Raw genomic sequence first — 26,160 nt, 5'->3', positions numbered from 1 at the left:
GACCTTCTTGCCAAAATACTCCTGTAGGAATATTTTTTGTTGGTAGTACAATAAATAATAAAGGCAAACTTATATCAATTCTATCCAAATGCATATTTTCCATATATGTCTCAATGATTTTTAATGCCTTTCTTGCTTCAGGCGTTAACATTCGGGGTGAATTTGGATCTGATGGACCTTTTAGGATATCAAATAAAGGTCCCAACTCTCCTGTTGGTATACCTAGATAAGGCCTTATCCAATTTATGTCTCCTAATAACTTTTGAAAGTCATTAAGTGATTTGAGTTGATCTACTCGTATTTGAATTTTTGGTGGATGGACCATGGTTGAGGATAATAGAACTCCTAAATAATTAATTGGAAAATTTAATTGTACTTTATCTATTGCTATCTCTAGATTATAATTTTTTAATAAGTTTGTAAGTGTGGCATAACATTCTAGCAATGTGTTTTTAGCTTTGTGTGCTAATAATACATCATCCATATAGTGAAATATTTGTAGTTCAGGATTTTGATTTCTAAGTGGCTGGATTACTTTGTTAACATAAATTTGACACATAGTTGGGCTGTTAGCCATCCCTTGAGGGAGTACTTTCCATTCATATCTCTGATCAGGACCTTCATGATTCAGTGCAGGGATAGTAAATGCAAAATGTGGACTATCCTCAGGATGAATTGGAATTAAAAAAAAAAAACAATCTTTAATATCTATAAGTAAAACATACCAAGTTTTTGGCAAAGCAGACAATTGAGGAATCCCCGATTGAGCAGGTCCCATAATAACCATCTCATTATTAATGGCTCTTAAATCTTGCAATAATCTCCATTTACCAGATTTCTTTTTGATGACAAAAATGGGAGTATTATGGGGAGATACAGAAGGTTGTATATGTCCTTCCGCTAATTATTGTTTGACCAGGTCATGGGCTGCTTGTATCTTTTCTTTAGTCAGGGGCCACTGAGGAACCCATGCTGGTCTTTCTGATTTCCAAGTAATTTTGATTGTCTCAGTAGCCCTTTCTGAAAACCCAATCCATGTCTATTTGTTTCTTGATCTATTTGAATTGGTGCTGTCATACCTTGTTCTTGTTCTCTTAATCTTTCTTCTTTCCTAAAGCCTTGTCTAGCCCTAGTAGTGGGCGCATTAGGATTGATGTTATTTGTTAATGTCAAACCTAATTGATCTAGGACATCTCGTCCCCATAAATTTATAGGAAGATGATCCAATACATAGGGCTGTATAGTTCCTTCACATCCTTCAGGATCCTTCCAATCTAATACCATTGCACTTCTATGGGGATTAGTCGCCACTCCTAGGCCTCGAAGCGTTCGAGTGGCTTGTTGTAATGGCCAATGTTTTGGCCATTCTTGACGAGAGATGATGCTAAGGTCTGCACCTGTATCCAGTAGCCCATTAAATTCATGTCCTTGAATATTTAGTTTTAGCATGGGGCGAGAATCTAAATTTAAAGAAAGCATAGCCCAATCTACACCTGTGGAGCCTAATCCCTTGGAACCTCTTTCTACAGTACGACTGGAAAAGTTATCATGTAGGCTGGGTATTATTAGTAACTGTGCTATTCTATCTCCTGGTGAAATTACTGATATACCCTTTGGAGAACTGGCTATAATTTTTATTTCACCTTCATAATCGGGATCAATTACCCCAGGACTTATCATAAGTCCTTTTAGAGTAGAAGAGCTGCGTCCCAATAATAAGCCTACTGTTCCTTTGGGAAGAGGTCCTTTTACCCCTGTGGGAATGATTTGAACTCCCATCTCTGGAGTTAGTACTGCTCTGGCGGAGGCGCAGATGTCCAACCCTGCGCTCCCTCTGGTTTGTCTGATGAGGGATCTGATGGACAATGTGTCCTGGGCACTACCCTGATGGGGTTGCTGGGTTCCTCCAGTGCTCCGTATGTTTGTGGTTTTGGGCCCCGGAGCATTGGGCCCCCCTGTCCATTTTTTGGCAATGGAGCCTGATGCCTTTCTCCACGATATCGTGGATAAACACCTGGTCCTTGTTCGTTTTTTGATAATGGAGTACCCTCTATGGTGGTTTGAGAACGGCATTCATTAGCCCAATGTCTCCCTCTACGGCATCGTGGGCAAATACCCGGTATTCTACTCCTTTGATACCTAGTTTTGTTAAACCATCCTCCTATGGGGCAATTCCTTTTAAAATGTCCTGTTTGTTCACAATTGTAGCATGTTCTTGGCCTGGCATCTAAAGCCTGTTTTACTGCAGCTGCCACAATTTGCCCTTGTTCATTAATGTCTCTGGCATCTAAAGCCTGTTTTACTGCAGCTGCCACGACTTGCTCTTGTTCATTAATGTCTCTACATAATTTAATGTATGTGTTAAACTAGAAATACTGTATTACATATACACAAATGTATAATAAACTAGTATAATTTCTAGATACATGATTGGCTCAAAAAGATTAGCTGTTGAGTAAACATTCATTTGAAAATATTTTTGAATGCCTACCATGTGCTAGGCACTGTTTTTTAAAATTTGTTCTTTTTAGATAGTCATGATAGTAGAGTATATTTTGATATATTTATACATACACAGAATGTGACTTATTCTAATTAGGATCCTGTTTTTGTGGTTGTACATTATGTGGAATTATTCGGGTCATGTATTCACATATAAGGATAGTTATGTCCAATTCATTCTACTATTTTTCCTATTCCCATCCCTTCATTCCCCTTTGTCTTATGTAATGAACTTCTGTTCTTCCCTTCCCCACCCTCCCTTGTTGCAGGTTAGCGTTCATATATCAGAGAAAACATTCAGCCTTTGGTTTTTGGGGACTGGCTTATTTCACTTAGCATGATACTCTCCAGTTTTCATTCACTTACCAGCAAATGCCATAATTTCATTCTTCATGGATGAGTAATATTCCATCATGTGTATGTGGTATATATCACATTTTCTTTTTCCATTCATCTGTTGAAGGACACCTAGGTTGGTTCCATAGCTTTGCTATTGTGAATTGAGCAGCAAAATTGATGTGGCTGCATCACTGTAGTATGCTGATTTTTAAGTCCTTTGGGTATACACCAAGGAGTGGTATAACTGGATCAAATGGTGGTTCCATTCCCAGTTTTCTGAGGAATCTCCATATTGCTTTCCATAGTGGTTGCACCAATTTGCAGTACCATGAGCAATGGATGAGTATACCTTTTCCCCCACATCCTCAGCAACATTTATTGTTGCTTGTTTTTAAGATAAAATACAATGATAATTGTCATTCTGACTGCAGTAAGATAAAGTCTCAGTGTAGTTTTTGTTTATATTTCTCTAATTGCTAGAGATGTTGAACATTGTTTTCATATATTTTTTTATAATGTTTATTTTTTAATTTTTTTTTAAATATTTATTTTTTAGTTTTTGGCGGACACAACATCTTTATTTGTATGTGGTGTTGAGGATCGAACCCAGCACTGCGTGCATGCCAGGCGAGTGAGCTACCGCTTGAGCCACATCCCCAGCCCTGTTTTCATATATTTTTTGACCATTTCTATTTCTTCTTATGTTAAGCAGGCACTGTTTTGGGTGTTGGGAAGACAACAGTAAATAAAGCAGATAAATTCCTATTGTCCTAGAACCAAAATTTACATTCTAGTGGGAGAAATGAATGATAAAGAAAATAATAAAATAGACCTTCTATTAAATGGTGAGTAGGAGCTAAGAAGAGAAAATACAATAGGCAAGGGGACAGGAAGGGTTGAAGAAAATGGGAATTTTTAAAGAGGTTGGAATTATACAGTATGTCTCTTTCCCACCTCCCATCTTCAGTCAAGACTCACAGTAGTAACTTTGCCTTTTTGTGTCCTATCAAAATATAAGGTTGGGGGGGCCTGGGGTTGTGGCTCAGCAGTAGAGCACTTGCCTAACATGTGCAAAGCCCTGGGTTCAATCCTCAGCACCACATATAAATAAATAAATTTAAAAATAAAGGTATTGTGTCCAACTATAACTAAAAAATAAATATTAAAATATGTGTATTTAGGGCTGAGGATGTGGGGATGTGGCTGAAGTGTTAGCGGGCTTGCCTAGCATGTGTGAGGCACAGGGTTCGATTCTCAGCACCACATAAAAACAAAATAAAGATATTGTGTCCACCTAAAACTAAAAAATAAATATTAAAAAAATGTATATTTAAAAAAAAAATAAGGTTGTGGCAGGGGTTGTGGCTCAGTGTTAGCATACTTGCCTGGCATGTGTGAGGCACTGGGTTCAATTCTCAGCACCACATATAAATAAATAAAACACAGTCTATCAACAACTAAAAAAATATTTTAAAAAATAAGATTAGTCAGATAATCAAAATAAAGTGGTTTATCAAAGCTTCTAATAATACTTTGTTTCCTATTTTATTCAGCCATATTCACAAAAAATTACTTAAAAGTATTAAATTGCAAATCAATATCCTTATTATCTGATAGTCTAATTTTATAAGCTTTTAAAAATAATAAATCTTAATACAGAAATATTTAAAAATCCAAAAGTCTAAACAACTTGTATCATTACTAGTATCCTTTGAACATATTGTAGTTTGTGTTATCTGAAAACATCAATTGCTTTTGATGCTGTAAGATTATATCAGAGACACATTATTAAAATTGATTTGAAAATGACTATTCCCTTCTAAATATTAACATGAAAAATAAATTATTACTAAGAGGGCTATGGCCTAAAGCATTAGGTTAGTTTGATTCTGATTTCATACACAATGGATGCTAGAATTCCAGTGGTTCCAATCCCCTTATCCAGAACAGATGGGAAATTGTTTACTCTTTGGAGGGCCCAGTGCTGACGTCTGCTCACTGAGTAATGTCATCAGATTTCCTGGTGGTGGTTATTTTGGGGGGACAGTGGTAAGTAGTTGTCCGGCTGTGCTGAGACTCTGTTCCACAGAGGTCCTGAGAGCCGGATATTTCCCGTAGACAGGATATGAGGCTAAATGCAATGTTGTTAAGTAAATAAAGTGAGTGTTCAATGATAAAATAGACTTGCTGAAACATGAACATTTTAAAATGATATTGCTAAAATTATACTATGGCAAAATTTGTTGTCTTAAATCTTATAAAAATGAATCTCTAGTTTTGTTTTCTTTTTTTAAAATATTTTTTTGTTGTAGTTGAACACAATATCTTTATTTTATTTTGATGTGGTACTGAGGATCGAATCCCAGGCCTCACACCGTGCTAGGTGAGCTCTCTACCACTGAGCTACAATCCCAGCCCCAATGGTTTTGTTTTCTTAAAGTAGATCCAATAGTGAGTCATTTTTATAAGCTGGGATCATAAAGTTATTTTTTCCTTTGTAAAAGTTTTATCTCATCAACTTTTAATGTAGACAGTGTTCTTGGTGGTGTTTCCTCAGCAGGAATGATCTTTTTGCCCTGGACTACTCATATTTATTTCATCCCTCAGCTGTGACCAACACTATACATTTTATATATGGATGTTTTTTTTTCTCACTCTCATCACTAGCATTTAAACCATTTATTAATTATTGCCTTTAAGTTTATTTTTCTACTGTTTTTTACTTTTGACTTCTTCAAACTTAATGATTTGAAAGCTTAGTATAGTTATTTGATTCTTGTTTAATGATAAAAAGTTTTAGACTGTGAATTTTGTGTCTCCCTATAATTTAGCAGTGTCTTCAAGTTTTATTTCATGGTATTCTCATGTATTTTTTCCAAATAATCTGTCACTATAGTTGACATTTCCCTCTTTGATTCAGCAATTGTGTGAGTTAATATTCTTAAACTTCTAGAGATAGGGAATTTTAAAGTTCTCTTTTTAATCTCTGGTTTGATTGCATTGTGACTGAGAAATAAGAACTACAATTTTTAATCTGGAAATTTGTTAAATGTTGAGATGAGCCCAGTTACTATGTAAAAGTTACTATGTATAAAGTTCTAATTAAAAAAGGGAATTTTTTAAGGGTTTCTTTGTGACCTAGTATATCATATTATTTTATAATATTCTTAAATAATTTCTCTTTCTTTCCATTTAGGCTTTATTTTTTTTTTCACTTGATCCTTCGTAGCAAATGAGTTTTCTGTCAGAGGCTGAAAACCCTAATTCAGGTGAAGGACTCAAGTGCTCTCTAACCACTGCTTTATCTTGGGCAGTAGCAGCTTTCCTCCTCTTAATTCTTTTTTCTTCTTTCTGTTATGAAACTGTGCTGCACCCCATAGAAAATCAGCAAAATTATTTTTCTTTTTTTTTGTCATTTTATTCCTTTCTTCCTGAGCAGTTCTACTGTAATCTCCAACACATAGGCCTATTTCCTTCCTTATTCTTTCATTCATGCATTGCTTTAAGTTTTGTTCATTTGAAAAAAAAAAAAAAAAAAAACAACTAACAGGGCTGGGGCTAGGTAGTGCACTTGCCTGGCATATGTGAGGCACTGGGTTCAATTCTCAGCACCACATATAAATAAATACAATAAAGGTCTATCAACAACTAAAAAAAAATATTAAAATAAAACAACTACTGACAAAGCCAGGTGCAGTGTGGCATATGCCTGTAATCCCAGCTACTTGGGAGGGGGAGGATTGCAAAACTCAAGGCCAGCCTGGGCAACTTAATGAGACCTATCTCAAAGTAAGATAAAATAAAAAGGACTGGGGATGTAGATCAGTGGAGAGCACTCCTGGTTCTGCAAAGTATGAAAAAAAAAAAAAAAGCAAAACTCAGTACCTCTTGCCTTCTTACTGCACTGTGAGAATATGATTACATAGGTCAGATCTCTCCATGCCCACCCTGATTTTTAATAATTTGGTAAATACACATAACACAATTTATGAACTTAAGTGTACAGGTAAATTCATTATGTGCATCTATCTCCAAAACTTTCGTTTTGTAAAGCAGAAACTCTGTTATATCTATTCAGCAATAATTTACCATTCCCCTGTTTGCCTAGACCCAGGCATCCACCCTTCTACTTTCTTTCTCTGATTAAATGTAATCATCTAGAATTTATATTTTTGTGACTGACTTATTTCATTAGCATAATGTCTTTAAGGTTCATTCATGTTATAGCATATATTTTATATGCTATTAAGTTCTGATTACAACATCCTAAAGCTTTTCCAGCCTGCATCTCCAAACTCCCAAACTTCTCTCACAAGCCAGTTCCCAAATGATTCCAAACCACATGGTCATATATATAGTATTTATAGCTGAAAATATTCCATTGCATGTATGTACCTCATTTTGAACCTTTTCTTGTATCTTTTCCATTCATCTGTTGACAAAAGGGTTGCTTGGGTTGCTTCCACATTTCAGCTATTGTGAATAATTATGCTATGAACTTGGGTGTCAAATATCTGCTTACAGTTCTTTGGGGCTTATACCTAGAAGTGGAATTGCTGAATCATTTGGTATTTCTATTGTGGGTTTTTTTGTTTGTTTGTTTTGTGTTTTTTTTTTTTTTTTTTGCTGTGCTAGGGATTGAATCCAGAGCCTTGTACATGCTAGGCAAGTGCTCTACTGCTGAGCCACATCCCCAGCCCCTATTGTTATTTTTTTTTTGCCAAATTACCATACTATGTTCTGCAGTAGCTATATCATTTTATATTTCTACCAACTATGCTAAGGTTTCTAGTTTCTCTGTATCCTTACACCCTCCCTCCCCCCCCTCCCCGTGTGTGTGTGTGTGTGTGTGTGTGTGTGTGTGTATGTTTTAATAGTAGCCATCCTAATAGGGTCGAAGTGGTGTCTCATGTGGCTTTGATTTGCATTTCCCTAATTATTAGTGATGTTGAACATCCTTTCATGTGCTTATTGGCTGTTATATATTTTCTTTGGAGAAATGTCTGTTTATTCAAATCCTTTGCCTCTTTTTGAAGCAGGTTGTTATTGAGTAGTGGTAGTTCTCCACATATTCTATATTGATCCCTTATCATATATATGATTTATAAATATTTTCTCCTGTTCTGTGGGTTGCCTATTTACTATGTTGGCATTGTCTTTTGATGCACAAAAGTTTTAATTTTGTTGTTTGTCTATTTTTTCTTTTGCTCCCTGTGCCTTTGGTGTCATATCTAAGCAATTATTGCCAAAATAAGTATTATGAAACCTTTGACCTATATAAAAAGTGGAAAAACTCTTAGAAAAAAAACTAAGAGTTTTGTATTTTAAGTCTTACATTCATGTATTTGATTTTTTAAACATATATCTTGTATGCTCTTTCTATTCCAAAAGGGAGAGATAGGGGTAAAGAAAAAAGGAAAGGGACTAAAGACAGACCAAAATCTAGCTGGCAAACAAGTTTTCCACATCTAGCATCTGGGGCATGTGGAATTGTGATTTTCTTTCCAAAGGGCTTTTGTAGCTTGGTCCCTATGGCCTTACTGGTTGCAACCCACATGACCTCTCTCTTGTTTTTTTTCTGCTTGATTCCTGCAGCTTTCCTCTGCAGATGCCCCTTGTTACTGGCATCTCTTAATCACAGGGTTCATACTGCAACTTCAACTTCCTTCTCACTTCTTCATAGATCACCCTGTTAGGGCCAGCCCACAGGAACTCCAACCTTGCTATACTTTGCCTGACCTCCCAGGCCTTCCTTTGAAATCTCAGTGAAAGCCTCTCGGACCCTCTAACTTCAGCATCCTGCATTCCTGCAGAACCAGAACCATGTGGTTAATATCAAGATCTGCCGCCATCTGGCAGAGTAGCCAAGCCGTCTGGGGCCATGGCTGAGGCAGTTTTTGAGTGCCTGGGTGACTGAACATGGTGAAGAAGCTTCCTAGGTCCTCCTGTGCAAGCAGAATGTCCCCATGGTCTCTTCTCAAAGGAAATTTTACTTTTACATCCTTGAGTCTGTGATGAGTGTGGTCCCAATTCCTGAGATGCCCTTGAGCCATCTTTTCTGTTGTCTCTGGGTAAAGTACTTAGCATCTTTTTTTCTTTTAATCTCTTTAACAACTACAACTACCTTAGTCTCAGTTTTACTTGCACTTTTCTGGCCAAAGTACAAGTTTTTCAAAACTTTCTGCTGTGTTTTCTCATTCTGATATCACAATAAACTTGACTAAATACTGCTAGCAATATCCATGCTGTTGCTGAATGCTATCCTGCCTTGAACTTTCCTCTGCCAGATTAATTAGTACATCATCTTTAAATTCAGCCTCACAACAAGTATTAAGACATGAGTAAAATGTAGAAAACTTATTTTCCAGAACATAACTTGAATAACCTCTAGTCCAAGTCCTAATAGGTCCTCCTCCTGTGAAAACTCATGAGCCCAGTCTTTACTGTCTGCAGTCTTGTCAGCATTCTGGTCTCTGAGCTCCCACCAGAATCACCTATTAAGTTCTGATTACAACATCGTAAAGCTTTTCCAGCCTGCATCTCCAAACTCCCAAACTTCTCTCACAAGTCAGTTCCCAAATGATTCCAAACCACATGGTCAGGTTAGTTATAGGAACAACCCTATTCTTTTAAAAAAAAAAAACAATAGAGTTTATTTTTAGAGCAATTTAGATTTATATTAATGTTGAACAAAATTTACAGAGTTCCCATATATTCTCCGCTTACTCCCATGCACAGTTTCCTTATAATTAACATCTTGCTTTATATTGTACATGTGTTATAATCAGTGAACCCATATTGGCACATTATTAACTGAAGTCCATAGTTTACATTGGGGAGGGGGGTTTCACTCTGTGTTGTACATTTCTATGACAGTTACAACCCCTATTCTTAATACCCTAAGAATTCAGTTTTTTATAATAATTCAGTTTCTATTTCAGTCAGCTTTTGTTACCGTGACCAAAAGACCTGACGAGAACAGTGTAGAAGAAGAACATTTTATTCTGGCTTATGGTTTTAGAGGTCAATCCTTAAGTGGTTGACTCCATTGCTGTGGGCCCAGAGTGAAGCAGAACATCCTGGTGGAAGGAATGGCATGACAGCTTAGGACATTGCAACGAGGGAGCAGAGAGATCTTTGATCCATTTTTGGTTAATTTTTTAATATGGTGTTAGGTAAATGTCCAGCTTCATTCTCTGAATGTGAATATCTGGTTTTCTCAGCACCATTTTTTAAAATGATGTGTTATAATTGTACATGAAGTGAGATTTGTTTGTGATATATTCATGCATGCATAATTTGGTTGATTTTATTTACCCTTTTTCTTCTCCCCTTTTTCTTCTTTCTTCTCTTTCCCTTACTCCCTTCTACTCTACTGGTTTCCCTTCAATTTTCATGAGTTTGCCTTTTTTATTCTCTGTACCCCTCCCTCCAGCTTCTACATATGAGAGAAAACATATAACCCTTGAGTTTCTGAGTCTGGCTTATTTCACTTAGCATGATCTTTTGTAGTTCTATTTACTAACAAATGGCATAATTTCATCTTTATGGCTGAGTAAAACTTGTGTGTGTATATATACTTATTTTCTTTCTTGGTGCAGTGCTGGGAATCAAACCCAGATCCTCATGCATGCTAGGTAAGTGTGTTATCACTGAGCTACATCCCCAGCCCTATATACTACATTTTCTTTATCCATTAATCTGTGGGCAGATACCAATGCTATTTCCAGAATTTTGGTATTGTGAATTGCACTACTTAAAAAACATCAATATACATGGATCACTATAGTATTCTAGCAGCATTTGTTGAAAAGATTGTCCTTCCCCCCACTGAATATTGTTGGCACCCTTGCTAAAGATTAATTTATCACATATGCAAGAATTTTGGACTCTGTTTAATCCCACTGGCCTGTATGTCTCTCTTTGTGCCAGTACCACTTTGCCTTATACTAGTTTTTAAAATATTTATTCTTAAGTTTTAGGTGGACACAATATCTTCATTTCACAAATATGTGGTGCTGAGGATCGAACCCAGTGCCTTGTGCATGCTAGGTGAGCACTCCACCACTGAGCCACAACACCAGCCCCTATACTAGGTTTTGAAATCAGGAATTGTGAGTCTTTCTATTTTGTTCTTTTTCAAGATTGTTTTGGATATTTAGGATCCCTTGTGATTCCATATGAATTCTATGATAGATTTATCTATTACTGCAAAAAACATCATTGAGATTTTTTTTTAAATACATGACAATAGTGGAATGCATTATACTCATTATTACTTATATCAGCACATTTTTTCGTAACTCTGTATATAAAGTAAGTTCACACCAAATTATGCCATTATACATGTACTCTTTTTTTTGCATTACAATTCTTAATACACATATATATCACAAATTTTCATATCTCTGTTTGTATATAAGGTATGTTGACACCAAATTCAAATCTTCATACATGTATTTTGTATAATGATGACCATTATTTCTAGATAGTGAAGAGGGGTCGGAAGGAAAGGGAGGAGGGGAAGGGAATAGCAAGGATTGTGGAATGTGATGGTCATCATTGAGATTTTAATAGAGAGTATAACTATGTAGATTGCTTTAGGTAATATTGATATCTTAGCAATATTATCTTTTCTTTTTAAAGAGAGAGTGAGAGGGAGAGAGAGGGAGAGAGAGAGAGAGAGAATTTTTAATATTTATTTTTTAGTTTTCGGCAGACACAACATCTTTGTTTGTAAGTGGTGCTGAGGATCGAACCCGGGCCGCATGCATGCCAGGCGAGCGCACTACCGCTTGAGCCACATCCCCAGCCCCTACAATATTATCTTCTAATCCATATACATTGGGATGTACTGCCATTCATTTGTGTCAAGCAGTTTATTCTTTTTGATACTATTGTCAATGGAATTCTTTTTGTAATTTCCTTTTCAGATTGATCATTGTTAGTATCTAGTAATGCATTTGATTTTTGTATCTGCTGTTTTACTGAATTCATTTATTAGTTCTGACAGCTTTTTATGTATAACCTTTAGGATTTTCTACATATGGGATTATATCATTTATGAGCAAAGATAGTTTTAATCATTTTTTTCCATTTTGATGCCTCATGTATTTTTCTTGCTTAATTGCTTTGGCTAGAACTTTCCAGTAATGTTTTGAATAGAAGTGGTGAAAGTAGTCTTCTTTCCTTGTTTTTGTCTCAGAGGAAAAGCTTTCAGTGTTTCACCATTGAGTTTGATGTTAGTTGTGGGTTTTTCATGTATGACTTTGTTGAGATATTTTCCTTCTATTCCTAATTTGTTGAGTGTTTTTGGTCATAAAAGGCTATTGAGTTTTGCCATATGCTTTTTCTACACTAATTAAAGTGATCATGTGGGGCTTCCCTTTATTCTGTTAATGTGCTGTATTACATTGATTGATTTTCATCTGTTGAACTATTTTTTTTTTTATTTCAGAGATATTTTCTTTATAAGGAAGGGGCAGGGAGACAAAACAATGCACAAACAACTGGTTGGTTAATATCAGGTTACCTTCTTTCTTTTTTTGGGGGGGGTTACTGGGAATGGAGCCCAGGGGTACTCTACCATTGAACAGAACTTCATAATTTTTGTAAATCATAAGTTAGTAAATCACTCAGGCTGTCTTTGAACTTATAGTCCGGCACCCTCAACCTCACTGAATAGGTGGAATTATAAGTGCACACCACCATGCCCAGCTCAAATGGAATATTAAAGACTGAAAAAGTCCTACAATCAAGAAATAATTTTTTGGGTGGGGGATACCAGGGATCGAACTTGGGGGCACTCAACCACTGAGCCACATCCCCAACCCTATTTCGTATTTTATTTATTTAGAGACAGGGTCTCACTGAGTTGCTTAGCGCCTCACCATTGCTGAGGCTGGCTTTGAACTTTTTTTGTTGTTGTTGAGATATGATTTCTGTATGGTACAATTTACCCTATTTATTTTTATAGTTACATGAATTTTTTAAAAAAATATTTATTATTAAGTTTTAGGTGGACACAATATCTTTATTTTACATTTATGTAGTGCTGAGGATCGAACCCAGTGCCTTGTGCATGCTAGGTGAGTGCTCTACCACTGAGCCACAACCCCAACCCCTATAGTTATATGAATTTTGATAACACAAATATAAAAAATGACAACATATATATGGATATATACCATCAAGATACAGAATGTTCCCTTGTTCTTCTTTACTTCTTTTTTTTAAACAAATAGAGTAATTAATTTTAATATATTTTCATTTAACCCAATGGATTACCAACATAATTTGCAAAGAAAATAATTGTTAGCAAGATATTTCATGTCCATTTTCTTTGTCCTAGTAATTCTTTGGAATCTAATATTTATTTAATACATAGCACACCTCAATTCAGACTAGACTCATTTCAGATACTCAGTGGCCTCATGTAACCAATGGCTGCTATATTGGCTCCTTTCTCCATCTTTCACCTTTTGTTGAGACATATGCTGTAGGCTGCGTGATAAGTCCCTTTGTTACGTGGTTTCTTGTTGAGTTCAGTGAGGTGTTTTATTCCTCCTCCCTATAAGACTCTATTAGAATGTCAGTTGGTTTTCACATGATTTTGGTGGGAATAACTTCAGTTAGGTCACTTTTTTCATGATGGCTCTCTTTTATTTCACTTCCTACCTCTCCAAGTTTACAGAGGAAAGGTGCTTCACAAAATTTGTTGGTTTCCCTCAACCTTGCCCTTACCTTTATAAATACCTTATTAAACAAGTTTTACTCTGATTGATCTTTTTTCATCCTTGAATCCTGAATAATGGATTTCAAATTATAAGAGAGTGTAAAATATACCTCATCTCATATGACAGGCAATGTATATACATATACCAAATTAATTATATATTAAAATATAGCATATAAAATATTAAAACTTTTTAAGAACATATTTGTATAACTTTGTGAAGATAAATGGAAAACAAAAAATATGAAATAAACAAAAACCTGAAAAATTAGATGATATTGTAGTTAAACTTTTTATGTGTAAAAATTTATCAAAAAGTTAAAGAGACATGAATTGTATTACAGGTCATTTTTGTTTATTTTTGATATTTAACTTGACTTTGTTTTTAACTTTTGGTTGGCTTTTCCTTTATTGTAGTTCTTCCCTTTACAGATTTTCATTATTGATTTTTATTTTCTCCTTGTGGAATATTTTGCCAAGAATGCTCTATAGTGCAGGCTTTCTTGCTGTAAATTATTTTAGCTTTTGTTTATCATGGAAATTTTTTAGTTCATCGTCAAATGTGAAGCTTAATTTTGCTGGATATAAGATTCTTGGTTGGCATCCATTATCTTTTAGAGCTTGGTATATGTTGTTCCTGGATTTCCTGGCTTTGAGAGTTTGGGTTGGAAAATTTACTGAGATCTGAATTGGTCTTCCATTATAGGTAATCTGATCATTTTCTCTTGCGGCCTTTAAAATTCTATCCTTATTCTCTATGCAGGGCATTTTCATTATAATGTGTCTTGATGTAACTCTGTTGTAATTTTGTACATTTGGTGCCCTATAGGCCTCTTGTATTTGATTTTCCAGTTCATTCTTCATGCTTGGGAAATTTTCTGCTATTATTTCATTGAAGAGATTGTACATTCCTTTGGTTTGAATCTCTGAACCTTCCTCTATCCCAATAAATTTTAAATTTGGTCTTTTGATGGTATTCCATAATTCTTGGATATTCTCTTTATGGTTTCGTACTGTCTTCACTGTGTGGTCAACTTTATTTTCAAGATTGTATATTTTTGTCCTTATTGTCTGAAGTTCTGACTTCCAAGTGATCTAGTCTGTTGGGGATGCTATTTATTGAGTTTTTTAATTGGTTTATTGTTTCTTTCATTTCAGGGATTTCTATTTGTTTTTTACCCCCCAAGCATCTCTATCTCTTTCTTGAAGTAGTCTCTAGAAACTTGTATTTGCTCTCTTGCTCTCTTATCTCTTTGTTGGAGTGATTGGTTTTTGCCTGTATCTGCTCACTTAGGTTGTTCTTTAATTCCCAAATCATTTTAATTATATATATTCTGAACTCCTTCTCTGACAGTTCACCTGCTTTGCTATCTACGAATATGCCTGAAATTAATCTCAATTTACTATCTAAGCTTCTTCTGGAAGTTGCAAGTCTTTAATAGACCCCAGAGTTCCCCAAACAGTTGAATTAGACACATTCTACTAGGACAGAGATTGGAGATTCCTCCATCTTCTACCTAGTTCTTTTTAGACTCCTCCAGGGCTCTTAGACCATCTTCTCTTTCAGAAATTCTATCTTGTGAGCCTGGCCAATACTATTGTTGTAGTATTTCGGTTTGTTTGGGGCACTTTCCGCCCTTGTTTTTTCATGATGTCTAAGAGTCTTCCTCTCTTACAGTGTAGATCTGAGGTATGACAGCTTCTGCCCTGTTGTCTTATAGTGTCACTATAGATTACCAATACCTTTTAAGGGAGAGAATCAGTATTCCAGCACTCATTGTACCCAATGTGCAGCCATATATTGGTTAGCTTCTATTTTTACATTTACAGTTTTTCACTAAAATCAAAAATGATGAGTTTGGTTATCTTCTACCTTATAGGCAATAGGTTTGCATAATGGTTTACAGTTTCTAATAGTAGGAGGTGGCCTAGGGGGTTGGCTGAGATGTGTATGAGGTAGGATGTTAGAATATGGAAGTATTAGATTATATGATAGTGAGAGGGTAATCATAAGAAGTTGGCTGTTAGTAGGAGAAACAAGAGATAGGCAACCCCATGCAAGACTCCCTGTTACCTCAGCAACAGGATAACTATTAGCACCCCTAGTAGGGACACCCATGGTGTAGCCAGGCCACAGGAACCTTGATGATGTCTTACCAGGTCCTTATTGTTGTCCCTTGATACAAGTGGTGATATCCCAGTTTTGTGGTGGTGGCAGCCTCAAGCCTATATGTACCCTGCTGTTGGGCTGTGGAGCCATGCTTTGGTGAATAAGGAACCCCAGTGCAGGGTGGCTCACCACGTGTCTCTGGGCCCGGGACAGGCCTCTCCTCCCAGTCTCTGGGCTGCATGTGGCGGACGGGCCTCTCCTCCCGATCTTGGGCCTTGGTTATTGAACTATTCTTGCATTATACACCATGACCATCATCATTTGGTCATATGTTATCAAAGTGTGATGCTGAATTCAGTTTGCTAGCATTTGTTGAAAGTTTTTGCATCCATTTTCTTAAAGGATATTGATCTATAGTTTTCTTAGTGTCTTTGTTTAGTCTTGATATCAGAGTAACACTGGACTTATAAAATAAGTAGGGAGGTGTTCCCTTTTCTTCAATTGTTGGAAAAAATTTGAGAAGGATTGGAATTAAATATTTAATAGAACTTGCCCATGAAGCCATCAGATCCAGGGCTCTTCTGTCATGGGGTTTATTATTATTATTAATATTACTGATTGAATCTTTTTGCTAGTTTTAGATCTATCCGGATTCTCTATTTTTTTGTGATTTAATCTTGACAAGTTTTGTATTTCTAGTAATTTGTCCATTTCATCCATGTTATCCAACTTGTTAGTATGCAGTTGTTCATAGGACCCCTATAAATATTATTTCTATGGAATTGGTAGCAATGTCCCCACTTTCATTTGTGATTTTTAGAAATTTGAGTCTAATCTCTTTATTTCCACCTAGTTAAAAGTTTTTTTTAACTTATTGTTTTTTTCCTAAGAACTTTTGGTTCCATTGATTTTTCTGTTATTTGTATATTCTCTTTTGCATTTATCTCTGCTGTAAATCTTTATTATTTCCTTCCTCCTGCTAGATTTGGGTTTAGTTTGTTCTTTTTCTATTTCCTTAAATTGTAAAGTTAATTTGATAATTTGTGATCTTGACTGATTGTTTTTAATTTTTAATTTTATTATTTTTTGGTACTGCGGATTGAGCCCAGGGATTTGAGCATGCTAGGCATACCCCAGCCTTCTTGTTTGATTTTCACTGTAAATGCTTATAGCTGTATGTTAACCCCTCAACATTGTTTTTGTTGCTGTCCACTTCTTGGCCACTGTATCTGATGAGAAGCAGCATTCAGTGAGCAGAGCCCAGATCTCTGAAATTTGCAGAATGGAGTCCTTTTTGCTATATGTGTTCAGGTTGTTTTGGAAACACATATACAGCTGCTTCCTGTAGGTTGGGCTGGGCCGCTGCAATGGACTAAGAGCTAACATTGCCTGAAATTAATCTCAATTTACTATCTAAGCTTCTTCTAGAATTTGCAAGTCCAAGAGTTCCCCAAACAGACACATTCTACTAGGACAGAGATTGGAGATTCCTCCATCTTCTATCTAGTTCTTTTTAGACTCCTCCAGGCTCTTAGACCATCTTCTCTTTCAGAAATTCTATTTTGTGAGCCTGGCTAGTAGTTCCATAGCCCAAGAGGATGTGCAGTGCCTCAAGCTGTCTGTTTTCCTTACTCTGCCTCCTTTCCAAGGAATCTTCTCCTAGTCTTAGATCTGAAACAGTAGAGACCCTCATTCTTTTTATGCCTTTTTTTTTTAAGTTTTAGATTGACACAATATCTTTATTTTATATTTATGTGGTACTGAGGATTGAACCCAGTACCTTATGCATACTAGGTGAGCACTCTACGACTGAGCCACAACTCCAGCCCCATTTTTATGCCTTTTTTAAAAAACATTTTTTTTTAGTTGTGGATGAACACAATATCTTTATTTATTTATTTATTTTTATGTGATGCTGAGGATCAAACTCAGTGCCTCAGATGTGTGAGGCAGGCACTCTACCACTGAGCTACAACTCTAGCCCCTTTTTTATGCCTTTTGAAAGACAAAAAGAAAAATCAGAAATTATCCAGGGGCCCATAATTAGGAGATTAGTAAACATCAGCTTCTCATGGTTCCCTTATCACTAAGAATTTTGTTACATGTGCTTACTATAGCTTACTGTTTGCAGATAGGAGTTGGTAGTCAAGTAGGAAATGTTTTGTAGGAAGTTTCTTATAGATCCAGTTCTTTGGTTGCTGCTCTAGGTATGAAACCTACCATCACCAGAGGACTAGGATAAGGTTCCCTTCAATACATGTAGATTGCAAAGTGTGACTGTTCCTACGTCAGAATCTCAGTGCCAGAGTTCATTACCTGGTACTGGGTTTCCTTTTCCCTCTTTTGGGCTCCTTTATGCAGAGAACAAGTTGCCCAAACCTTCTGGTAGCCCTAACTTTGCAGCACAGGGTATGGAACTAAATAGACCTGGATTAGAATCCCAGCAATACCACTTTCTAGCTGTATGGTCCTAAGCAAAATACTTGGAACCTCGGATCACCATGTTGCTGAGATAATTTAGTGAAATAACATGTTCAGTCCTAAGCACAGTGACAAGAACAGGCAATCCCTGATTTGGTTTATGGCTGCTCACTAGGGTTGGGTATGTCATGGTATGTTTTAATGATAAGTTCTTATATGGATAAGCACTTATTGTCAAGTGCTATTACCTGTCTCTGTAAAACAAAGCATCAACTATTTCTCAGAGGTTTCTTTGATATTCTGTGGTTTTGACTGCTGGATTGCATTATTCATATGCCCTTTTGGATATAAGATTTCATTGCTATCAGGAGAAAGGCAGAAATAGGTATCGAGGGCACCAAGGTTTATTTGGTGTTTATTTGGTGTCATTTGATATTTATAAAACAAGAAATCAAGACTGAGAATGGTTGAGTAATTCACTTAAAGTTGCACATTGTAAAAGGTAGCACCAAGATCAGATTAATTTTATTTCTCCTTTCCTGCTCCAGTTTTTCCTGGGGGCTATAAGGAAATCCTTAGGAATTTTCTTAATTCATCTTTAGGGAGATGAACATTTGTCTATCTACTTTATGTAATTGTTTTCTAGAGTAGACATTTTACTTTCATCTGTAGCACTGATTAAACAGAAAATTTAAGCAAGATTCTCCCTTGTTAAACAGCAAATCTCTTTCTTACAGGGAGCAGTGGCTGACGTACAATTTGGCCCCATGAGATTTCATCAAGATCAACTTCAGGTACTAATGAACCATGCTGTGATTTTCACATGTTGACTTTCATTAAAAAATAAAGTTATATATTTAAAATATAGCCAGGTGTGGTGGTATACATCTGTAATCCCATCAATTTGGGAGGCTGAGGCAGGCAGATCGTGTGTTCAAATCCAGTCTTAGCAATTTAGCAAGGCCCTAAGCAAACTTAGTGAGATTCTGTGTCAAAATTTAAAAAATATAAAAAGGACTGGGGAAGTGGTTAAGTGCCCCTGGGTTCAATCCCTAGTACAAAACAAAACAAGAACAGTATAAAATATAAAGTCTTCTCTGTTAGATAGCAATATTGGATCAATATTAAATTTCCTGGCCTTGACAACAATACTATACTTACGTAAGAGACCATCCTTAGAAATGTACATTGAGATATTTAGGGATACAGATGTGTCTGCAGTCCACATTAAGCTGGTTTAGCAATATCTATCATTTGTTTAATCATAAGCAGGAAACAAAGTATTCCATTAAAATTTAACCAGATTATTTGGGGCTCCCTGCACACATGCAAACACATGTTCACTGTTACGTTTTTAGAAATATGGAAAGGGCTGGTGGAAGTATATGCTCTTAGTTCCTTGCATTCGTGGTATTTGTGCTGTGGGTATACTTGAAGGAAGTAAACCGTGGGGAAGAGTGTTTCTGTTAGCTTTGAAGTCTTTGAAGAAACAGTCCATAGCAGGCAGGCATCCCCTCTAGGGAGATCTTTAGGGAGATGAACATTTATAATGGCTGCTCCATCTCCACCTGACCCATTACTGTTACCACATTAATGAGTCTGGCTCTGAAGAGATGGAGCCATGTTCTGGTTCAGGAGCCAGCTCTGGTTGGGCCCTGGATGGAGAGGGAAGAGGTAGTAGATCCAGGCCTCCCAGATCTGGGGATGGAGCTAGCATAGCCAGCTCTTGTCCTATCATCCATACAGATGTTGCCTATCACACCTGGTATTGTTCCTTTGTCACTTAAGTGGTAGGCTTTGAAATGTAATATTCAGTCTACCTATTGTTACTTTTACAATCAGAGTGATTTTTTTAACTTGAAGGAACTATATAAAATTTGGTGTCAAAACTTTTAAATACAATATTGAAATAATTGAATGTTTCTATAGTTTCACTGAAATATTAGCATTTGTCATCAGAGGCATACTCCATTAAGTTTCTGTTTACTAAATAAATATTGTGTATTTTAATTGATTCAGTTTCAATATAAAATGCTCTATTAAGTCTTTGTTGAGTTCTGCCAGTGGGTTTATTAGCAAAAGAAGTAAGTATATGAGCCATGCACTTGAACTTCTAGACTAAGAGTAGATAGATAATAACACTGATTCGGGGAACTGAATGAGAATGCTGTGAGTTATGGATAGAAGAAGGATTTGAATTTGATGATTATGTTCTTGTGTGACCTTGCCTGAAAAGAGTTGGGAAATCATAGTTAATAAATAACAATTCTAAAAACATCTCTGAAAAAAATGTGTATGTGCTCTTTTTGATTCAGGTACTTTTAGTGTTTACCAAAGAAGATAACCAGTGTAAGGGATTCTGCAGGGCATGTGAAAAAGCAGGATTTAAGTGTACAGTAACCAAGGAGGCACAAACAGTCCTTGACTGTTTCCTGGACAAACATCATGACATCATCATCATAGACCACAGAAATCCCCGTCAGCTGGATGCAGAGGCATTGTGCAGGTAAGCGCACTACTCAAGCCTAAATAATCCCACTGGCATTTGTAACAAAAAATGTCTCCTAGAAACATTGAGTTGAATTCAGTCTCTCAATGGAAAGTAAGCAAGACATTAGAACCTCATTATTTCTTAGACTAATCTCTCTTGTTTTGTGTGGCTTTGCTTTGTTTAAAAAAGTTTTAAAAAATGTGAATGAGAACCATTAAGGGTTAAGATGAAACTCAATGTTTAATTAAGCATAGTTATCAACTGCATGTTACTGTGACAAAAATTATAATAATTTTCCAGATTGTTTTTTAATTTAAAAAATTTCAGAATTGTTTTCTAATATTAGAGAAATGTACTTCATTTATAATGCATGCAACAATATTAATATCATGAGAAAATTTTGGGTTGCAGGCATAAATCTAAAAAAGTGCTTCTTTAAAATTAAAGAAATTTTTTTTGCTGCTGATAGATGCAAAGTGAAGTAAACTACCATTTTATTTAATAGGGGAAAGACAAATCATGACTTTAGTATAATATACTATATACCATAGTTATAGGATATTTATTTAATTATATAACATAGTTAGGATATTTAAAATCTTGACTTTTGATAAAAAAAGATTTAAGCCAAATATAAAGAGTTAAAAATTGACATGACAAATAGCATCATATCAAAAGGTTGTTTGCGGGGGTACCTAGTTATTTCTTCATGTGCTTGCTTTCTTGGTGGCAAGAGCCCACATTTCTGATAGTAAGACCAGGTGGCTTTCACCCTAGTATGTTTGTATTTGTAGTTTCCTCTCTGACCTTGATCTAGTAGCTGAAGTGCTGCCTATATTCCTTGCCAATTGACTCTGCAGCAAGGCATTATCACTATAGTACAGAACTATTTGACATCTTGTCTGGTCAGTCACCAAGGGAAATAGAGAAAGCTCTGGCCTGGGCAGAGGGAAGCAAACGTCCTAGCTCAGCTTTTCCCCTGTCCACCTGCTGGGCTGGGTAACTCTGCCTTCTCTGGAGATGTTTTATCTCAGCTGTAAATTATTTTTTTCAGCATTCTTTTTGTTGTTGTTGTTGTTATTTATACAAAATAACAAATACAAAATACAAAAAAGTAAAATGCATTACAATTCTTACTACACATATAGAGCACAATTTTTCATATCTCTGATTGTATACAAAGTATATTCACATCAATTTGTATCTTCATACCTGTACTTTGGAAAATAATGATCATCACATTCCACCATCATTTATAACCCCATGTCACCTTCCTTCCCCTCCAACCCCTCTGCCCTATCTAGAGTTCGTCTATTCCTCCCAAGCTGCCTCTCCCTATCCCACTATGAATCAGCCTCCTTATATCAAAAAAACATTCAGCATTTGTTTTTTTGGGATTGGCTAACTGCACTTAGCATTATCTCCTCCAGTGCCATCAATTTACCTGCAAATGCCATGATTTTATTCTCTTTTATTGCTGAGTAATATTCCATCTTTTTAATACATTCATCTATTGAAGGGTATCTAGGTTGATTTCACAGTTTAGTTATTATGAATTGTGTTGTTATAAACATTGATGTGGCTGTGTCCCTGTAGTATGCTGTTTTTAAGTCCTTTGAGTATAGACTAAGGAGACAGATAGTTGGGTCAAATGGTGGTTCCATTCCCAATTTTCCAAGAAATCTCCATACTGCTTTCCATATTGGCTGCATCAATTTGCAGTCCCACCAGCAGTGTATGAATGTACTTTTTCCCCCACATCCTCACCAACATTTATTGTTGTCTTCATAATAGCTGCCATTCTGACCTGAGAGAGATGAAATCTTAGAGTGGTTTTGATTTGCATTTCTCTAATTGCTAGAGATGATGAACATTTTTTCATATATTGATTGATTGTATATCATTTTCTAAGAAGTGTCTCTTCAGATCCTTGGCCCACTTATTGATTGGGTTATTTGTTTTTATGGTGCTTAGCTTTTTGTTGTTGTTGTTGTTGTAGTTGGACACAATACCTTTATTTTATTTATTTTTGTGTGGTGCTGAGGATTGAACCCAGCTTCCCTCACATGCTAGGCGAGTGCTCCACCGCTCAGCCCCAGCCCCAGCCCCGATGCTTAGCTTTTTGAATCATATCATCATTTTGAGTTCTTTACATACCCTAGAGATTAGTGCTCTATCTGATGTGTGAGGGGTAGAGATTTGCTCCCAAGATGTAGGCTCTCTATTCACCTCACAGATTATTTCTTTTGCTGAGAAGAAACTTTTAGTTTGAGTCCATCCCATTTATTGATTCTTGATTTTAATTCTTGTGCCACAGGATAAATTGAAGAGTATTGGTATTAGTTCTTCTTATTAAGGAAGCTGGGGCCTAATCCCACATGGTGGAAATTTAGGGCCTACTTTTTCTTTTATTAGACTCAAGGTTTCTAGTTTTATTCCTAAGTCCTTGATCCATTTTGAGTTGAGTTTTGTGCATGGTGAGAGATAGGGATTTAATTTCATTTTGTTGCATATGGATTTCCAGTTTTCCCAGCACCATTTGTTGAAGAGGCTATCTTTTCTCCAATGCATGTTTTTGACACCTTTGTCTAATATAAGATAATTTTAATTTTGTGGGTTAGTCTCTGTGTCCTCTATTCTGTACCATTGGTCTACCAGTCTGTTTTGGTGCCAGTACCATGCTGTTTTTGTTATTATTGCTCTGTAGTATAGTTTAAGGTCTCATGTAGTGATGCCACCTGCTTCACTCTTCCTGCTAAGGATTGCTTTAGCTATTCTGGGACTCTTATTTTTCCAGATGAGTTTCATGATTGCTTTTTCTCTTTCTATGAGGAATGTCATTGGAATTTTGATCGGAACTGCATTAAATCTGTATAGTGCTTTTGGAAGTATGGTCATTTTGATAATATTAATTCTGCCTATCCAAGAGCAAGGTAGATCTTTGTATCTTCTAAGGTCTTCTTTGACTTTTTTCTTTAGGATTCCATAATTTTCATTATATAGATCTTTCACCTCTTTTGTTAAGTTGATTCCCAAGTATTTTATTTTTTTTTTTTTTGAGGCTATTGAGAATGGGATAGTTTTCCTCGTTTCCCTTTCTGAGAATTTGTCACTGATACAGAAATGCCGTTGATTTATGGGTGTTGATTTTATATCCTGCTACTTCGCTGAATTCATTTACTGGTTCTAGAAGTTTTCTGGTGGAACTTTTAGAGTCTTCTAGGTATAGAATCATATCATCAGCAAATAGTGCCAATTTGAGTTCTTCTTTTTCTGTATGTATCCTTTAATTTCTTTCGTCTAATTGCTCTGTCCAGTGTTTCAAGAACTATGTTAAATAGCAGTGGTGAAAGAGGGCATCCCTGTCTTGTTCCAGTTTTTAGAGGGAATGTCTTCAATTTTTCTCCATTTAGAATGATGTTGGCCTGGGGCTTAGCATAGATAGCCTCTATGATGTTGAGGTATGTTCCTATTATCTCTAATTTTTCTAGCATTTTGAACATAAAGGGGGTGCTGTATTTTGTCAAATGCTTTTTCTGTGTCTATTGAGATGATCATATGATTCTTATCTTTAAGTCTGTTGATGTGATGAATTACATTTATTGATTTCTGTATGTTGAACCAACCTTACATCCCTGGGATGAATCCCACTTGATCATCGCGCACCATCTTTTGATATGTTTTTGTATTCAATTTGCCAGAATTTTGTTGAGAATTTTTTTTTTGCATCCATGTTCATTGGAGATATTGGTCTGAAGTTTTCATTTTTTGATGTATCTTTGCCTGGTTTTGGAATCAGGGTGATACTGGCCTCATTCAATGAGTTTGGAAGTGCTGCCTCTTTTTCTATTTCCTGAAATGAATTGAAGAGTATTGGTATTAGTTCTTCTTTAAAGGTCTTGTAGAACTCGGCTGTGTATCCATCCAGTCCTGGGCTTTTCTTGGTTGGTAGACTTTTGATGGTATCTGCTATTTTGTCACTTTAAATTGATCTGTTTAAATTGTGTATCATCCTGATTCAATTTGGGCAAATTATATGACTCTAGAAATTTGTCGATGCCTTTGATATTTTATATTTTATTGGGGTACAAGTTTTCAAAATAATTTCTAATTATCTTCTGTACTTCTATAATGTCTGTTGTGATATTTCCTTTTTCATCATGTATGTTAATGATTTGAGTTTTCTCTCTTCTTTTCTTCATTAGCATGGCTAAGGGTCTGTCAATTTTATTTATTTTTTCAAAGAACCAAATTTTTTTCTGTCAATTATTTCAATTTCATTGATTTCAGCTCTGATTTTAATTATTTCCTATCTTCTGCTTTTGGTGTTGACTTGTTCTTCTTTTTCTAGGGCTTTGAGATATAATGTTAAGTCATTTATTTGTTGATTTTCTTCTTTTAAGGAATGAACTCCATGCAATGAACTTTTCTCTTAGAACTGTTTTCATAGTGTCTCAGAGATTTCAATATATTGTATCTGCGTTCTCATTCACCTCTAAAATTTTTTTAATCTTCTCCTTGATGTCTTCTGCAACCCATTGTTCATTTAGTAGCATATTATTTAGTCTCCAGGTGTTGGAATGGATTTTATTTCTTATTTTATCATTGATTTCTAATTTAATTTCATTATGATCTGATAGAATGCAGGGTAGTATCTCTACTTATTTATATTTGCTAAGAGTTGCTTTGTGGCATAGTATATGGTCTATTTTAGAGAAGGACCCATGTGCTGCTGAGAAGAAAGTATATTCTTTCGTTAAAGGATGGGATATTCTATACATGTCCATTAAGTCTAAGTTATTGATTGTATTATTGAGTTCTATAGTTTCTTTGTTCAGCTTTTGTTTGGAAGATCTGTCTAGCCATGAAAGAAGTGTGTTAAACTCACCCAAAATTATTGTGTTGTGGTCTGTTTTACTCTTGAATTTGAGAAGAGTTTGTTTGATGAATGTAGATGCTTCATTGTTTGGGGCATATTTATTTATAATTTTTAAGTCTTGTTGGTTTATGGTTCCTTTGAGCAGTATGTAGTGTCCTTCTTTATCCTTTTTGATTGACTTTAGTTTGAAATCTACTTTATTTGATATGAGGATGGAAACTGCTGTTTGCTTCCACAGTCCATGTGAGTGGTATGATTTTTCCCAACCCTTCACCTTCAGTCTATGGATGTCTTTTCCTATGAGATGAGTCTCTTGGAGGCAGCATATTGTTGGGTCTTTTTTTTTTTTTTTTTTTTATCCAATCTGCTAGACTATTTCTTTTGGTTGGTGAGTTTAGGCTATTAACATTCAGGGTTATTATTGAAACATGATTTGTATTCCCAGCCATTTTTGTTTATTTTTGATATTTAATGTGACTTGGTTTCTTCTCTGATTAGATTTTTCTTTAGTATAATACCTCCTTCTGCTGATTTTCATCATTGTTTTTCATTTTCTCTTCTTGGAATATTTTGCTGAGGATGTTCTGTAGTACAGGCTTTCTAGTTGTAAATTCTTTTTTTGTTTATCATGGAAGGTTTTTATTTCATCATTAAATCTAAAGCTTAGTTTTGCTGGATATAAG

The 26,160-nt window shown here is 35.7% G+C and overlaps 2 protein-coding genes across 6 annotated transcripts in view; one reads left to right on the top strand and one right to left on the bottom strand.

The window, feature by feature from the left end:
* Znf774 (zinc finger protein 774) overlaps positions 1 to 26,160 on the bottom strand; it is a 596,184-nt gene that overhangs the window by 481,587 nt on the left and 88,437 nt on the right.
* Positions 1 to 26,160, top strand: part of Pde8a (phosphodiesterase 8A) — a 166,301-nt gene that overhangs the window by 74,650 nt on the left and 65,491 nt on the right. For all 5 annotated transcript variants that reach the window (XR_011706711.1, XM_071608578.1, XM_027955601.3 and 2 more), the window contains exons 2-3: positions 18,845 to 18,901; positions 20,423 to 20,613. Coding sequence is in view for 4 of the 5 variants with exons in the window: in XM_071608578.1 (XP_071464679.1) it covers positions 18,845 to 18,901; positions 20,423 to 20,613 (248 nt within the window). In the remaining variant the exon portion in view is untranslated. The remainder of the gene's footprint in view (positions 1 to 18,844; positions 18,902 to 20,422; positions 20,614 to 26,160) is intronic.

This window comes from Marmota flaviventris, chromosome 2, assembly GCF_047511675.1.
Source record: "Marmota flaviventris isolate mMarFla1 chromosome 2, mMarFla1.hap1, whole genome shotgun sequence".
Classification (NCBI taxonomy): Eukaryota; Metazoa; Chordata; class Mammalia; order Rodentia; family Sciuridae; genus Marmota; species Marmota flaviventris.
The sequence above is the reverse complement of the archived record's forward strand: the minus strand, read 5'-3'. Positions and strand labels throughout refer to the sequence as shown.